The 16,527-nt window shown below is 52.5% G+C and overlaps 6 protein-coding genes across 6 annotated transcripts; 4 read left to right on the forward strand and 2 right to left on the reverse strand.

Annotated features, from left to right (window-relative positions):
- Positions 1-957: 957 nt before the first annotated feature.
- Positions 958-1,914, forward strand: AYO21_04595 (hypothetical protein; the record flags this gene model as incomplete). The annotated part of the gene is made up of 3 exons (XM_022654567.1): positions 958-1,137; positions 1,423-1,574; positions 1,734-1,914. The coding sequence occupies 3 exons, from the start codon at positions 958-960 to the stop codon at positions 1,912-1,914; spliced, it is 513 nt and encodes a 170-aa protein (XP_022513167.1).
- A 1,243-nt stretch (positions 1,915-3,157) lies between these two features.
- On the reverse strand, positions 3,158-4,264 carry AYO21_04596 (hypothetical protein; the record flags this gene model as incomplete). The annotated part of the gene is made up of 1 exon (XM_022654568.1): positions 3,158-4,264. One exon carries the CDS (start codon positions 4,262-4,264, stop codon positions 3,158-3,160), a length of 1,107 nt encoding a protein of 368 aa, XP_022513168.1.
- Positions 4,265-4,765: 501 nt separating this feature from the next.
- AYO21_04597 (hypothetical protein) lies at positions 4,766-5,905 on the forward strand (the record flags this gene model as incomplete). Its single annotated transcript, XM_022654569.1, has 1 exon — positions 4,766-5,905. One exon carries the CDS (start codon positions 4,766-4,768, stop codon positions 5,903-5,905), a length of 1,140 nt encoding a protein of 379 aa, XP_022513169.1.
- Positions 5,906-6,111: 206 nt separating this feature from the next.
- AYO21_04598 (hypothetical protein) lies at positions 6,112-7,182 on the reverse strand (the record flags this gene model as incomplete). The annotated part of the gene is made up of 1 exon (XM_022654570.1): positions 6,112-7,182. The coding sequence occupies one exon, from the start codon at positions 7,180-7,182 to the stop codon at positions 6,112-6,114; it is 1,071 nt and encodes a 356-aa protein (XP_022513170.1).
- Positions 7,183-8,137: 955 nt separating this feature from the next.
- On the forward strand, positions 8,138-10,098 carry AYO21_04599 (hypothetical protein; the record flags this gene model as incomplete). Its single annotated transcript, XM_022654571.1, has 4 exons — positions 8,138-8,610; positions 8,660-9,017; positions 9,071-9,692; positions 9,752-10,098. 4 exons carry the CDS (start codon positions 8,138-8,140, stop codon positions 10,096-10,098), a joined length of 1,800 nt encoding a protein of 599 aa, XP_022513171.1.
- Positions 10,099-11,802: 1,704 nt separating this feature from the next.
- On the forward strand, positions 11,803-15,321 carry AYO21_04600 (hypothetical protein; the record flags this gene model as incomplete). The annotated part of the gene is made up of 3 exons (XM_022654572.1): positions 11,803-12,781; positions 12,877-13,461; positions 13,511-15,321. 3 exons carry the CDS (start codon positions 11,803-11,805, stop codon positions 15,319-15,321), a joined length of 3,375 nt encoding a protein of 1,124 aa, XP_022513172.1.
- Positions 15,322-16,527: the final 1,206 nt, after the last annotated feature.

The following is a 16,527-nucleotide window of genomic DNA, read 5'->3' on the forward strand; positions in this document are numbered from 1 at the left end:
CCAGAATGCCACGCACGATGGAGGTTGTATCCTAATAGCTAAGAGTCTTTCCAGCGAAGAGTCCACTAGGGCATCAGTTGTTTCCCATGTGTACATACCCTCACAGGTTACCCAAGTAAAGATATTTCATATCTCGATAGAAGTATATAATCACTCCTACTTTGATATATCACAATCTCAACGAAACACACGAGGAGATAATAGCAATAAGACAACATGTTCCTTTTCAAAATCCAACTACAAGTACTGGTACTGGTACTGGCAATGCTTCTGTTCCCAAGAAAGCAACCAATCTTGGCCTCCTCGGTCCCACGGTCCACACCTCGGGATTCGAATTCAGTCGAAACGGCGAATTTTCTTGGTAATTACTTGCCTCCATCTCCGTTTCCATCTCCAATTACCCAGGCAGCTCGTGCGCTCGTGCGCACGAGCGAGCGAGCACGCCATCGCCCGCCACGGTCCGCCATGCCTTTGTGGGCTTCGGTCACGGCTATATTGGGGAACTGGGAATTGCATCAATGGAGACGATGGACGATGGGACGACGGGAAGATTGTGGTTTGTTACCCCTCTCTCGATTACTAGCAGCAGGGCAAGCTACTGTAGTAGCTAAAGCAGCTACCATCTTGAGCGCTTCAGCTGGGTTCCTAGCAATTTTGTCTAGTGTCTGTCAAAACCGTCAGGTTTGAGGCTCTTTGCGTATATCTATCTATCTATCTACTCGTCTTTCTCGTCTTCGTCTTCTACTTCCTCTTCCTCTTCGTTCAAAGTACACACGAACAAGTACACACGAACAAGCACACGGACGCGAACAAGGTTACAGCTTACAGCCCAACAAGCCACCTGCGAGGGATATTCGATTCTACAAGTGGACTTGCTAGCCAGCAGTAACTACCACAGTCACCACCACCATCGTCATAGTTATTGTCATAAGAAAGCGAAGCAGAGAAACAAAAACAATGTCTGCGATCCAAAAGAACGTCGAGGCAGCCTCCGAGGCATACTCGTCCTCGTTCACGCAGGGCCACCTCGCCCTGCCCCCGGCCAAGCGATACCTCGTCTTGACCTGCATGGACGCCCGTATCGACCCGGCGCGCGCGTTTGGGATCGAGCTCGGCGACGCCCATGTTATCCGGAATGTGAGTAGACTTGCCCACCCTTGTCGATCATTGGTTGTGTGTATACGAGGCAAGTACGTGTGTACGTGCATAGGGTTACAGGTGGAGGTGGAGGTAGAGGTACAGGTAGGTGCAGGTGCAGAGATAAGTATAGGTATATTTCGGTAGGTAGATATGAGTCGACTTGACCTGGCAAAAGAGCTGGCAAAGCAAAGGAACTGAGATGAGATGGAGGATTAGATTTGCATTGCGCTGAGCTGCGCCGTGCTACCAAGGAAGAAGACGAGAAGACTGATTGAAAGACAGGCTGGAGCCTCCGCCCCCGACGCCATCCGGAGCATCGTCATCTCAGAGCAGCTCCTGGGCACGCAGGAGATTGTCCTCGTCAAGCACACGGGTTGTGGCATGATGATATTCACCAATGACGATGCCTATGGCTTGGTCGAGAAGAATTTGGGGTATGTATTGACACGAACCCACCCACGTCCACACATAGAGGAGACGGAGAGAGGGGGAGAGAGGATTCTCTACTCCTTTTCCTCTTTCTTTATGTGACATATGATACCCCCATCCCCAGGATGAAAAGGTTCTTTCCCACTCACAAAGATCCTGTGTAGGCCAGACGCCCACGCCGAGCTGAATGCCCGCAAACTCGACTTCCTCACCTTCTCGGACCTGGAGGCCCAGGTGAAAAAGGACGTGCAGTATCTCAAAGACAGCAAGCTGGTGCCGGACAACATCGTCATCAGCGGGTGGATTTATCACGTCGAGACGGGCAAGACTGTTCGGGTTGTTTGAGGTCGTGCCGTCTTCAAAGAAAGATTTGCCGTGAGCGAAGTGAGGGAGGTATGGGAAAAGGACCGGGTTCATTGGTACTGTAGTTTAGTCACTTCAGAGCGACGATGGGGTTCGTGGGTTGGACAAGGTCGGGTTGAGATTGGGATTGCGCATGTATACCATGGCCGCGGGGAACAAATTGCCTGTTTCGGGGGAGAGGGATAGGGGGGATTGAGTTGTTGATGTGAAGATATCACGTTCCTTGCCTCTTGCGAGAATAGTATGTGAGATTGGCACGTTTGGCAGGGGTTGCCGTAAGTGTCCAAGAGTGAACAAGGAGGTGTAATCGTCGATCTAATGACTTGTCATTCGGGGCAGTCTTGACTCTGTTGTGGCGTGCCTTGGGAAAAACTGGCTATGATCCTAGCACAAGGCTCTTTTCCAGGAGTTGAATAGTTTGCCCACAGGTCCCGGATGAGCTACTCTTGCAGGATCCTTGTACTGCAGGTGGCTATGTGGATCCTGTTGAACAACGAACATCTCAAGTGACCTGCATGGACAGGGACCACCTTTGACATCATCGCAATTTTGTTTGTCTCCGTTGTTGGCTATGAACCATCGATATGACCGGTCCTTCAGCATCACACACGTTGGGAGACGTGACACTGCTCAATATTTCTGCCAATGCGCTTTACCGCGCAGAAAGCATTCTGATCCCGCCCGATATCCTCTGATATCCTTTGATCGAGACTTTATCACTCTCTATGTCGAGAGGACTGAGAATAACGGGCCCTTATCGCTGCCAACGGCTGTAATACCAGGGGAGGATGTCACGTTCAATCCACATGGGAATTCATCCGCCTTCCTTCGGGTTCTCTGTTCGAGGACGCGTGCTGCGGGAGGGAAGACGGGACGGAGGTTTTCACGACCGCTTTAATCAGGTGCTATGCTCCTTCCTGTGGGCTCTGTTGGTGCACTTGATCCGGTCCTCTTTCAGTCAAGCAATTGTCATTGCGTGACGCCTACTTTAGGATGTGCCTCATTGCTGGTGACAATGTCTATGATGTTAGGTGCGTGTGCTCGCGGTTTTCACGTTCGTCTGGACATCGGTCAAAGTCGCCAGGCTCGAAATGCCTCAAGCATTGAGCATAAGCCATGGATTTTAGACAAGTCACGCTTGGTCTTGAAGTCAACACGGACGATGTAACGCAGTATGCGATAGCATGGGATGGTAGATAGTGCTTGCACCTCCGGCGAGTAGATGTCATGTTGGTGCCCCTGAAGCACTAGGGTCAACCTTTTGAATCCATTCAAGTGCTCGTTGGACGTATTTGTCTTCCTTGGTCTCGGCTGCCGTTGTCTTCGCATCCGGCTCTGCGATCGGTTGTAGCACAGATTCCACTACCTCAATGGTGAGGGCTCGAGCTTCGCCTGCCTTCTTCAGACATAATTCAGGATTCCCAAGATACATGCCTTCGGCTGATTCGTCAATAAGTTCAGACACATGGCGGATTCGTTTGAGGAGGGTATCCATCTGAGACATTTGATTGGCAGAGTTGGTCTTATCCCTCGGAACTTTCTCGAGTCTCTGCTTGATGACGACGTGGATGCTTTGTGGGATGCGGTTCAAGACTTTGAGTGCTTGTTCCTTGACCCCGGTGGATATGGCCGCTCGATCGTTGTGGCGCTCGTTATCATCAAGGTCGTCAGATTCGTCGTGGTCGCTATGGCCGAGACCAAACGGGTCATGCTCGTCAATGTCATCCTCGGGATCCCATTCTTCCAACTCCTTGACCGCATCTTTCATGAGATCTAGCCACTGGTTTGACTTTCGCACCACATAGCCGGGTACACCCTCAGCAGCCAGGGGAATCAGTTTGTCGCAGTCGTCCCACACCTTGCCGGTAGCCTCCGTAAATCCCGCCTTTTCCCTGTCATCAAGCTCTGCCGTGGGTTTATCGGTTCGACTTCGTGCCTCTAGAAGCCGCAGGAGAATTTGTATATCGCGCAATGCTGCTGCGGCCAGATTGCGGCACTCGGCAGAGAAAGACGGCGTCGTTTTGTCTGGCGTCGTGAGCAGGGCGGCCGTGACCAATGAGGTCAGAATTGATTCGTTCAATGGGAGTAGACATGTCGACACGGCGGAAGGGGTGAATGGGGCCGTGATTGCCAACAGCGATAACTTCGTGACTTGCGCTCTGAGGGTTGTTACCGCAGCATGTAGAAGCACCAGGGGAGAAGGTTCGCTGGGATCGCTTTGAGGCACTTCAAACGAGGAATTTGGAGCCAGAGACGCAACAAATCGCTGGCACAGAACGATTGACGTCTGCAGCGTGGCTGGCAACGACGACACGGATCTCGTAGAAGCCATCCTCCTCGTGATCCAATAAGCCCGACCAGATGGGCATAGAGGAGGAGACTGTAGAGATCACTGTGTGTGCGCAACTCTCACCTTACAAAATTTCGCAGTCTCTGATGCGGAGAAACCAGTCGACCATATTTTGGGGAATTCTGTTGTGGAAATTTTGATGCACGTGATTGCGGGGCCGTCGTGGATTCAGCCTTGTGGTCTGGCCCCAAGCCACGTGCAAGGCTCCTTTCTCGGCAGCCTTGTGCCCCGCTGCCCCTATTTTGAAGCCCATGAACCACGCCAACTAGTGTGCCACAGATGCTCATTTATTCAAATAACAATATATGTCCTTGGAGCCTCATGTAGGCAGGACCATTCGAAAACTTTGCCCACCGTAAGGTAGCAGAGTAGGTCCATAAACACCAGTACAAGTTGCCACCGCACTTCTGGACAGGTCGGCTCTGCTCGAAATCACCACAATACTCGCCCACTCTTCACTCAACGACGTTTACCGGTGGCAACATGTCATCTTCCCCATCACTTACATCCAGGATTCGGGGCTCCTTTCTTGGCCTTGCTGTCTGTGACGCTCTGGGAGCCCCAGCCGAGTTCTGTGTACGCGGTAGCTTCCCCACCATCACAGGCATGCAGGCCAACCCCAACTTCGGTCTGGGTCCTGGCTACTTCACCGACGACACCTCCATGGCTCTCTGCCTGGCTCGCTCTTTTCTCGAGCATGGACCGGTGACAAACAGCGTCGATCAAGCGCGCAAGTATCTGGCGTGGTACCGGGGAGGCTACCAATCCTCGACCGGAAATTGCTTTGACATCGGAAACCTGACACGAGAGGCTCTGGGTGTGTGGAGGCATGCCGTCATCGTCGACGATACATACGGTGAGAGTGCGAAATCGCCGCATCCATCAAGATCCCAAGCAGCGATACAGAGTGCCTTGGCCACCATCGACTCCCGCTTCAACCAAGACCGATACTGTGGTAACGGGAGTTTAATGCGAGTGTTGCCAACCGCGCTGCTCTTCGGCCAAGACGACCCTACAGCTACCAAAGCTGCAGCGGACAGCTCTAGAGTCACACATCCACACCCGCGCTGTGTCCTGTGCTGTGCACTCTATACGTTACTAGTCGCGCGGGCCCTGCAAGAACCAAACCTGACAAAAGACAGTCTCGTGGGCTATATATCAGACTACGTCTCTGCGGTAAGAGGAAAGATGGAGGTCTCGACATCCTCCAAATCCAAATCCGCCAGCGCTCCCTTTGTGGACCGTTTCCAACCGTACGCCACCCTGTCCTCCTTCCACGACAAACCCGCCGCGGAAATTCGCAGCTCGGGCTACGTTGTGGACAGCCTGGAAGCCGCGCTCTGGGCGTTCTTCACGACCTCGAGCTTCCGCGAGGGCGCTGTCAAGGTCGTGAACTTGGGAGACGACGCGGACACTGTGGGTGCCATATACGGTGGGCTGGCGGGCGCTTTCTATGGCGACGAGGAGATACCTGAGGAGTGGCTGCGGGATATGAAAAGGCTCGACTTGGTGGAGGATGTTGTCACAGAGATTGTGACAGTGAGGTTGAAAGGCGACAAGGAACATGTGCGAGGAGACGTGAAGGAGAGGATACAGGCGAGTGTGCACATATTAGGGCTCTAATTAGGAGTTCTGGGTTTAGCGGGAGAGGGCGCGCCATAGCATGCTTATTTACGCAACTCATGATCGTGACACTCTTAGTTCAAGAAGCACGTTGTATTAACGAGTCGCATTTTGGCCTAGTCTCCCCCTTTCCCGGTCCGCTTATTATTCCACTACAGTGACGACATTACGGCAACGGTCGACTAAGCGCAGAGAGACTGCCCTGATCACAACTTGCTAGAGAGATAGTCCTCCTTGAAAACCTTTTCCTCAAGCCACTGCTCAATAACGCGATTGACTTCCGCCGGCATCTGCCAGAGCACCCAATGACCCGCCTCAATCTCACGGTGCGTCAGCTTATCGACTTTCGGGAGCATACGAGAGACCATGCCGTCAGTGATGGCCGGGTCGCGCGTGGCTCGGACATAGAGGACCTCGTGTTCCGGACCGAATCGCAGATTCGACGGACGGGGGATATTGCCATTGTGGAAAAAGTGAGCGTACTCGTCGGCCCAGTTGACTTCGCGGGTGCGGTACCAGTTCATGGGGCCGGTGAGGCCATTGCGATGGAACTCCGCGGCGTAGAAGTCGAGTTCGTCGCTGCTGAGGAGGTCGTTGGGAGGGACCGAGCCGGAGAGGACCATGTCGAGGTCGATGCCGGAGTAGACGTCGAAGCCGGTGGGACGGTCGGCGCGGGCGGTGTTGAGGGTCCCAAAAACAGCGTTCAGAAACATCCGGATCTCGGCGCGAGACTGTACCCTATCTTCAACTACGCCGGACGCCATCTGTCTTTGGTACATCATGTGCGGCATATGGTTGCGGATGATGTTTGCCAGAGGCTCGAAGCGGGGTGACGGCGGGAAATAGGGTGTACTGAAGATGAAGAGTGCCGTGACAAGCTTGGGATAGTACTGGGCCATGCGGCAGGCGACGGCGGAACCCCAGTCATGGCCTCCCAGGATGATCTGCGCCAGGCCAAGCTGTTCGCACAACGCGGCCAGGTCGTCCACCGCGCGCTTGTATCCATAGTCTGATAATGTATGTGGAGGGGAGTCGGTCCGTCCATATCCCACGCAGTCTGGAGCAATGACCGTGAGACCGAGCGACGTCAAGAACGGAATCTGATACCTCCATCCGAATGAAAGGTCCGGGAATCCATGGACGAGGAGGACGGTTCCCCGTCGAGCCACGGATGGAGGAGGTTCAGAGTATAAATAGCCGTAGGTCAGGCCATTGAGAACCGCCGAACGCTGCTGCACCCGGGGATCGTTGAAAGGTTTGATCTTGTCCACCGCCATAGACGTCTTCTGGCATATATAACCTTCTCGGAATCCTCGAAGGGGAGGAGGACGAAGTCGACATTGATTGTCAACGTAGACATCGTTGTTTATCAACGCGCGCGACTGAGGTTGTGAATACCATTTCGGTCTCGCCTCGGGTGTTGACTATTCAAAGCCAACCCCGTATTTCCTATTCCATACTTTTGCCGTTCATGGTTTTGCTTGGATAAAACCCACTCTATTTTCACACGTGGGACTATATTCTGTGGTGATTTGGTGTCTCCTTGCCGAATAAGAGGGGATGGCATCGCTCAAACAGTAATCTGACCAGCATCCCAGCAAAAAGGCATGTGCTCCAATTGACCAAGCAATAGAAGCCCTGGGTTGGTGTGTATCGCATCGACCAGCACCCGCTTACCACGTGTAGCTGTAGCGAGGCGAAATCCGAGTCAGCCTTGACACTTCCCGCGAATAGTTTAGCGAGATTTCCTCTCTGACCAGAGTTGAGAGGAGAAGCTTCTCTTCCCCGCGTCTGAGATTGGCGCTTTGCACTTTTAGGCTCATTCTGCGAAAGTCTGGGAGAACTTGTTCCTCTATCCGTTCTCAGAGTGGTCGAGGAAGCCAAGGCAGACAACACAGGGTGAAAGATTCGAACATTTGCAGACATCATGACCTAGTCGATGTTGGTTTGTCCAACACTCGAGCACCTGAATTTCCTACAACTCCCACGGCGAATGTCCTTGCAAGGCAGAATCGAGCGTCGTATTCGGATTTCTGGAAGAGGAATGGCCGTCGTCGTCATGTAGTTGTCACACGCGTCGAGGATCTATGTTTCCGCTCGAATGCGACGAGCTGGTGGTGGCTATATAAGTGCCAGCGCAGAGAAGTTTCCTGATTCCATGGCAAACAAGAATGTGAGTGTGAATACCGGCCTGATCCGATGCTGCCCTCGCTTGGTACCCACTTCTTCAGCATGAACCATCTAAAGCCTCGCGGCCCTTTGACGGCTTTCTTGTTCTTTCTCGTCTATCTACATCAGACCCTTGCCGACCCTGCTATATATTGCAAGCCCGTTCCGTCCTCGCAAAACTGGCCTGCTCAATCGGCATGGCAAAAGTTGAATGAGACTATATCTGGAAGACTCTTTGTGGACGTACCTCCTGGGGCTGTCTGTCACCCAGGAACTTCACTGTTCAACAATGTCACCTGTGCTTTTGTTCTTTCGCAATGGACAAACTCGAGCTTCCATGCCAACAACCCCATTTCGGCGGACTACAATGATGACGGATGTCTGCCATCGCCTTTGGCGCCTTGTTCTGTCGCTGCTTATCCATCCTACGTTGTCCACGCTACCAAGGCATCTGATGTACAAGCGGCAGTGGAGTTTGCTGCAAACACAGGGGTGAGATTGATTGTCAAAGGAACTGGTCATGATCTCCTGTCCAGGTAAGAGTCATAAACCTCTTTTTTATTGAAACGCAATTGACCGCATCAGGTCGTCTGGAGGCCAGTCTCTGTCGATATGGACACACAATATTGTGGGTGTCTCGGTGAATACTAGTGATCCACGGGCTCTTCCATATGGCGGAGTTGGCTCGGTCAAGATCGCCGCTGGATCGAGGATGGCGGAGGTCTACCGAGAGGTTGCAAAGCATAATCTCACGGTGATTGCAGGTGGTGACATGTCGGTCGGTATTGGTGGATGGGTCCTCGGGGGTGGTCATTCTCCCATCAGCTCTACGTATGGACTTGGAGCAGACCAGATCCTCGAGATGGAAGTGGTTACTCCAGACGGCGAGTTTGTCACCATCAACGAGAAATCGTACCCAGATCTATTCTGGGCCATGCGAGGGGTGAGCTACTATGTCAACCGTCCTACCAAGGAATCGACTGACCGAAGCTATAGGGTGGAGGCTCAACCTTTGGCGTCCTCATCAGCGTCACCATGAAGGTCTATCCCACTCTTCCTGGCAGCCTTGCCATATTTTCCATCAACACCACTTCCAACAGCGACACTTTCTGGTCAATCTCTACATATTTCACCTCGCAGGTTCCCAGCCTGTCGGACAAAGGTGCCAATGGATACCACTACTTTGTCCCATATGCTCCGCCAAACCCTCCGGACCAGGCAGGGGTTATAGTCGGTGGCTACTTCTTCCCGAATAAAACTGCCACCCAGGTCAATACAATCCTGGGTCCCGTCATCACCAAGATCAACACAACAGACTGGGGTGACGGGGTCTTTGTCGCCACCGAAACCATCCCGATCCCAGATTTCACCAAGTTTTGGATGACGAACCAGCCTGAGACTGTAGGACCGTCTGAGCGTCTAGGTTCACGCCTCTTGACCCGCGGTGCTCTTACGGGGAACCAAACAGCGCTGGAAAATGCACTGCGCACTGCATCAAATGGCACCTGGACACTCCTCAACCACCTGGTCGCGGGGAAAGGGGTGCGCGATGCTAAAATACCCGGTGGGAACAACTCGGTGTGTCCCGCGTGGCGAAACAACACCTATATTCATTTCGGTGAGTATATCGTACTGCTGTCTTCACTTATCCACGCGGTAGCGCCGTGCTGACTCCAGCCTCCCTCTTCTGTCAAGTCACCTACCGCCAATGGACACCTTTAAACCAGACTGAAAAGACGGCTGTAACAGACGCGCTCCGCAATAGAGCCATTGAAGCCCTGCGAATCCTCGATCCTTACACGGGAGCGTACGTGAACGAAGCTGATCCAACAGAGCCGAATTGGCAAACCACCTTCTGGGGTTCAAACTACCCGCGGCTGTTGGCTCTCAAGAAGAAGTACGACCCGAAAGGGATATTCTGGTGCAAGCCCTGTGTGGGCAATGAACTGTGGAATGTCACGGGCAGTTCCGCAACGCAGGATGGAATCGGGCAGGATGGCGGGATGATCTGTAGAAGTCAGTGAGGTATGAAAGGGGTCAAACATCTGGAGTTACAACTACGTATGTTTTTGCAAAGTCTCCTCTGAAGCTTCTCAATATGGCGACACCGTGGTGACGCCTCGTTTCCCACTCTGAGGCACCTGGGCTTCCCTAGCTGTTTGAAGTTGAATACAACGACCCTCCGGAAAGTTCTTGCCGACCCTGGAGAGGCGGAGGAAGGACGAATGAGGTATTATGAGGTCACAAGGCGTCCAGAAGAAGATGGTTACCCAGGCCAGGTTGAGGGAATTTACTCATAGAAAAGTCCCACGCAGATCGACAATCTCCGTTTGTTCCGGTCTCTAGGGCGAGCCTCCAGAAGAAGAAGAAAATTGGCACAGTCTGACAGAGAGAAGACGCCCTCTCAGAATTCGGCTAGTAGTCACTAAATAGCCATGAGCCAGCGGCCAATCAAACATGATACCCTTGATCTGATAGTGAGTCCCTCCTCATTACTACTGAAACAGCCCTCCCCTTTGAGGACACATTGCGACTTTGTCTCGGCGGGAGCAAAGGAATCGGTGGACCTGGTCTAGCTAAATATGTAATTGCTCCCCGGAAGCTCTACCCAATCACCACGTACGATTAAAACCACCCAGTTTTCGAGCTTGGTTACAGTTCGGTGACAGTAGTTGTAAAGACATGTTTATGTAATATGAGCCATACAGCTAGTATATTCTTTACCGTTCCGCGAGTCTCCGTTGGCGCTTTCATTCGAAGCAAAAAGGCGATTGAGAGTCAGGCACGTCGATAGACCTTTCTTATTGGGAATAGATTACCGGCGGAGTTATTCCAGTCGCGAATATCTCGTCGCGAACAACACAGCTATGTACAGTAACACCTTGACATGCCTCACCCCTTCGCCCATTCGCCCCTTCACTAGCACTCAAATTCGCTGGAAGGCATGTTCGATCTATGTACGCAACATCTAAGGCTAGGTTTCGGGGCAACTCGTGCTTCCGTCGCTATCAGCTAACCTCTCCAAAATAACAAGCCGAACAAATATGCCACCCTCATTGCGACTCATCTGCAAATATGCGCGCTCGGAAACGTCAAGAGACAATTCCTTACGTTTCTTCTTACAGTACACACTGATTCAATTGCGCCTTCATCTCGCATGTACACAAAATACATTCGGGTTCACAAGTGTCGAGTCTAGCCCCATACAGTATCGCATCCAAGCGCAGATCCTCGCATTCACCAATCGACAGCGAGCACAGACTTGGCACGACCGCATCTTCCTGTATCTGAGGCAGCGAACATTAATAGCAGCAACGATTTTACTCAAAATCGACTTCGACCGTTGCCAACCGCTCTCAGAGGGCTAAATGCCCCGTACTCGAGGGATGCAAGGAGAGCCAACATGAAAAGAGGTGGTTGCGTCGAAGTACAGTACAGTACCATCGATATTCCCACCTGTGTTCAAATCTCCTTCTGCGGTTGCAGCAAGCAATCGAGGTTAGTATGCAACGATCACGTGCCAGCACAATGAGAGTGCCAACACATCGCTCTCTTGTTCAGCCGTATCCAGACCTGGTCGGCGTACCAGCTCTTTCCATGACACCAGGTCCTCTGGATCCTGAGATTCCCGTTATTCCCAACCCCTACCGATGCGAGATCCTGCCTCTCCTGCCATCACCGATTGCCCTTACGATCTCGTCTTGCTTGTCCCCTGAGCCTTCTCGACGATGCCTTCTCTACCGATCGAAGAGTACCAGGTGGGCTGGGTGTGCGCCCTCCCCAAGGAGCTGACGGCCGCGCGGGTGATGCTGGACGAAGAGCATGAACCATACTCGAATCAAGTGCCGCACGACAATAACAATTACGTGCTGGGACGCATTCATGGTCACAACGTGGTGATGGCGTGCCTGCCTGCCGGAGTGTATGGCACCGTCTCCGCGGCGACCGTGGCGACCAACATGTTGAGGACTTTTACTGGCATCCGCTTCGGCCTAATGGTTGGCATCGGGGGAGGAATCCCAGGCTCCCACAAAGGCGGGGACATTAGGCTCGGTGACGTGGTGGTCAGTCAGCCTGATGGGACGCACGGGGGCGTGGTGCAGTACGACCTCCGGACGAATCTGGGAGATGGAGTATTCGAGCAGAAGGGCATGCTCCGGCCACCTCCAACTCTCCTGTTGACCGCGCTGGCCAACCTCCAATCAAAACACCAAATGTATGGTTCACAGATCCCCGAAATTCTTTCCGCAATGGTCCAGCGATTTCCACGATTGGCCAAGGGAGGGTACGTGCATCCTGGTGTGGAGAACGATACACTGTTTTGCAGCAACATCGAAGGCCACCAAGACGGGGGTCATTGCACCGAATGTCAGAACGGCATTGTCGACCGACAGCCTCGTGAAGACCACAGTCCCGAGGTTCATTACGGGGTCATTGCTTCAGGAAACGAATTGATGAAGAATGTGGTCGAACGGGCTCGGCTGGGCCGCGAATTCGGCGCCAAGTGTGTGGAAATGGAGGCCGCTGGATTGATGCCTGATTTTCCCTGTGTTGTGGTGCGAGGGATCTGTGACTATGCCGATTCCCATACGAATGACGTGTGGCAGGAATATGCGGCGGCTACCGCTGCCGGGTTTGCCAAAGAACTGTTAGCCATTGTCAAGCCAGCAGAAGTGATGTCGGTCAAACAGGCCGCAGAGGTTATGAGTAAGTCTTGCAAATCATCTCCCCGAGGTAGTTAGAGCTAAATATATCGTGGATTGACTTCTATGTATAGGATAGAAGTGCTGATGTCTCGGTAGAATATAATCTCGGTCTCAATCTCTACGATGCTCCGGACATGAATGAGGATTTCTTTATTGGTCGACAGAGCGAGATTCACCGGATGGAGTCGATCTTGCAGCCTCAGTCCGACACAGTCGACTCCCGCAGAAAGGTGCTTGTTCTCGGCGGCATGGGTGGAATTGGCAAGACTCAGCTGGCGATTTCCTATGCCAAACGACATCGGAGCGACTATTCGTCCGTCTTCTGGCTGAATGCCACCTCTGAGGTCAGCCTTCAGACGAGCTTACGGAATGTGGCCCATCGAGTGCTACCTCCGGAGACAGTCGGTAAGCTTGACGGCGAGCAGATTCGTGTGTCCATCTCGAATTGGCTCTCGGAACACGACAACACTCGGTGGCTACTTATCTTCGACAATTACGACGATCCGGACGAGTACTCGCTTCATACATATTTCTCATATGTCGCGCAAGGCTCGGTCATCGTCACCACGCGACAGCCGGGTCGAGTGAACGGAGTCGAGGTGCGGGTGCAATCGATGAGCAAGGAAGACGACAGCCTTCGAATTCTAGCTACTCGGTCCGGACGCGACAACGCAGAATCAGGTAAGGGAGGTTAATTCACTACTCGCTGTTTATTGCTAACCGTTTGAAGACCAAGATGCCCGACTCCTGGCCCAGCGACTCGAGGGGCATCCCTTAGCTCTGGCAACAGCGGGAGCCTTTTTGAGTCAGTCTTCGATCAGCTTTGGCCAGTATCTTCGACAGTATCACGCGCGATGGAAAGTGATTGATTCGATGGAGGCATTGCCCGAGTATCCTTCGCGCACACTCTACATGACATGGACTCTATCATTCACGCGGATTGAGCAACAATGCCCACGTGCAGCACACCTCTTGCGATTTCTAGCGTATTTGGATCACCAGGATGTCTGGTTCCAACTCTTCACAAGAGTGCAAGGTGACAACCGACCGGCGTGGTTTACGGAATTAGCGGGCGACGAGTGTGTGTTTGAGGATACGATGCATATTCTCACACGATACTGTCTCGTGGAAGCGCATTATCAGACTGGGTCATACAGTCTTCACGTGTGTGTCCATGACTGGACGTTAGAGGGGTTGAACCAACCGATCGACGCGAGGCAATACTGGTTAGCGTTTGACTGTGTGGCTAGCCACGTCGATAAGGACGAAAACTGGGATCATCTGTCGACGATTCGATATCGGCCGATCACGAGGCATGCCGAGCGGTTGGTGCACGGTCGCTTTCGGACAGCAGCAAACCGGAACGACTCAGTACGGATCAGATTAGATGCGATGGTGTTACTGGCGCAGCTTCTTAGATATCAAGTACGGTTTAATGCCGCCGAGCAGATGTACATTCAAGCGCTACAAGGCTACGAGGAGGCACTTGGACCAGACCACATATCGACACTCGATACGGTCAATGACCTAGGCGGCCTCTACAACGTCCAAGGCAAGCTAGTCGAGGCGGAGAAGATGTTCGTTCGAGCGCTACAAGGCTTTGAGAAGGTACTTGGACCGGACTACATATTAACACTCGATACGGTCAATAACCTAGGCCTCTTCTACAACGCCCACGGTAAGCTAGTCGAGGCGGAGAAGATGTTCGTTCGAGCGCTACAAGGCTTTAAGAAGGCACTTGGACCGGACCACATATTAACACTCAATACGGTCAATAACCTAGGCCGCCTCTACATCGCCCAAGGCAAGCTAGTCGAGGCGGAGAAGATGTTCGTTCGAGCGCTACAAGGCTTTAAGAAGGCACTTGGACCGGACTACATATCGACACTCGATACGGTCAATAACCTAGGCCTCCTCTACATCGCCCAAGACAAGCTAGTCGAGGCGGAGAAGATGTTCGTTCGAGCGCTACAAGGCTGCGAGGAGATACTTGGACCAGACCACATATCGACACTCCATACGGTCAATAACCTAGGCCTCCTCTATACCGCCCAAGACAAGCTAGTCGAGGCGGAGAAGATGTTCGTTCGAGCGCTACAAGGCTGCGAGGAGGTACTTGGACCAGACCATCTATCGACACTCTATGCAGTCGGAAGCCTAGGCCTCCTCTACAACGCTCAAGGCAAGCTAGTCGAGGCGGAGAAGATGTTCGTTCGAGCGCTACAAGGTTACGAGGAGGCATTCGGGGTCGAGCGTGTCTCGTCATATCTGCCGGCGTTAAGTACTATATTCTCATTTGGTAACCTCTACGCGCAAACAGATCGAACAGATACAGCGAAAGAAATGTACACTCGAGCACTGTCGGGTTATGCAGCCGTCCAAGGACCTTCCTCGAAACGGTGTATTGAGATTCAAGATCGGCTTCAGGCTTTGCAGCTCACGCCGAGTGAGAGTGACACCCAACATACGCCTACCGAGTCTGGAAATACGGAACAAAATCTCGTCTACAGAAACTTTTCCACAGATCAAGAAGATGACTGATGAATGGGACTTCCGATGTCGGATCCTCTCTTGTCATCCTTCCTCGCAGCAGCCCTGGCCATCGAACGGGTCGCCTCCATATAATTGAATGAAAGGTTCAACCGGAGTCTCTTATCCTTCCGGAAGGATTGACGCCAATTACGCAGTTATTTTCCACAATCCCTCAATCAATGTTGGTTTGATCGAATCTTTTGGTTGGATCTCGCTGCAAACGTTCCGTGACTCAGACGACCGCAGTCGTATCCTCGGACCGTACACCTCGACTTCTAGGGAGCTTTTTCTGTAAGAGCTCCTCGAGCTGGGCTTTCAAGACAAGTCGCCATTAACAGCCAGGGGCTAATAGCACTTCGGGCTCGGTATCCTTTGAGATCGCTTTGCCGTTGAGCGTCACTTTCCACTCGGTCGAGTAGCGCAGGCAATCTGGAAAATCGCTACCATATGTCTGGGTTCCACTCCCGCTCTTGCAAAAATCTCGAGGTCAATGGGGTTGGGTTATGGCACTGGCTTACTGCCGATCGGATGTTATTCGCTGTCACACAGGGTGTGATGTGGTCAGGAAGAGGAGTTGCACGCGGTTCCGACACTCGTTACGCTTTCTGAAAACTGGGTAGAATTCTGCGGGCGCCCATTCCTGGAACTTGAACAAGTTATCTAAATTGACCGCTTCATCCATAGCGTCGGGTCGTGGCTTTAAAAGTGATGGGAGTGATACGTTTCGATTTGACAAAGTTGTGGTGGCGGAGGACCCAAGGCTGGTCTCGCGTCAGGAAACGTATGATTTTGAGCAATGAGAGCGATCGCTAAGTCAGGTCTGCGCATCAGGAGAAAACAGCGATTCAGATATGTTGACGAGGCTGTCGAAAATAGCCAGAGAGACCATTGCGATGTTCCAGCTCAATGCGGCGGGGGCCTGTCGCACTTTGCGGGTGTGCTCAAGGAGAAGAAGGTGCTGCTTCTCGCAAGAGCTACGCACGCCGATGAGAGGAGGGAGGTTGCATTTCCTACTGTACAGTATCATGGTCAAAATTTAGGGAATCGTCAGAACGATCAGAACTTTTATCGCTCCAACAGAAAACTCTCCCTTGACCTGGTCGCAGATCTGCGGCTGATATAAGCTGTGGTGGGAATGGCGGCCTAGGCGAATACGAGTTGTTGCGCCTTCGAACTCGCAGCAGTAGTAGCTTCGAACTGAATCTTAAACTGGGG

The sequence above is a fragment of the Fonsecaea monophora genome (assembly GCF_001642475.1).
Source record: "Fonsecaea monophora strain CBS 269.37 chromosome Unknown Scaff26, whole genome shotgun sequence".
Taxonomy (NCBI): domain Eukaryota; kingdom Fungi; phylum Ascomycota; class Eurotiomycetes; order Chaetothyriales; family Herpotrichiellaceae; genus Fonsecaea; species Fonsecaea monophora.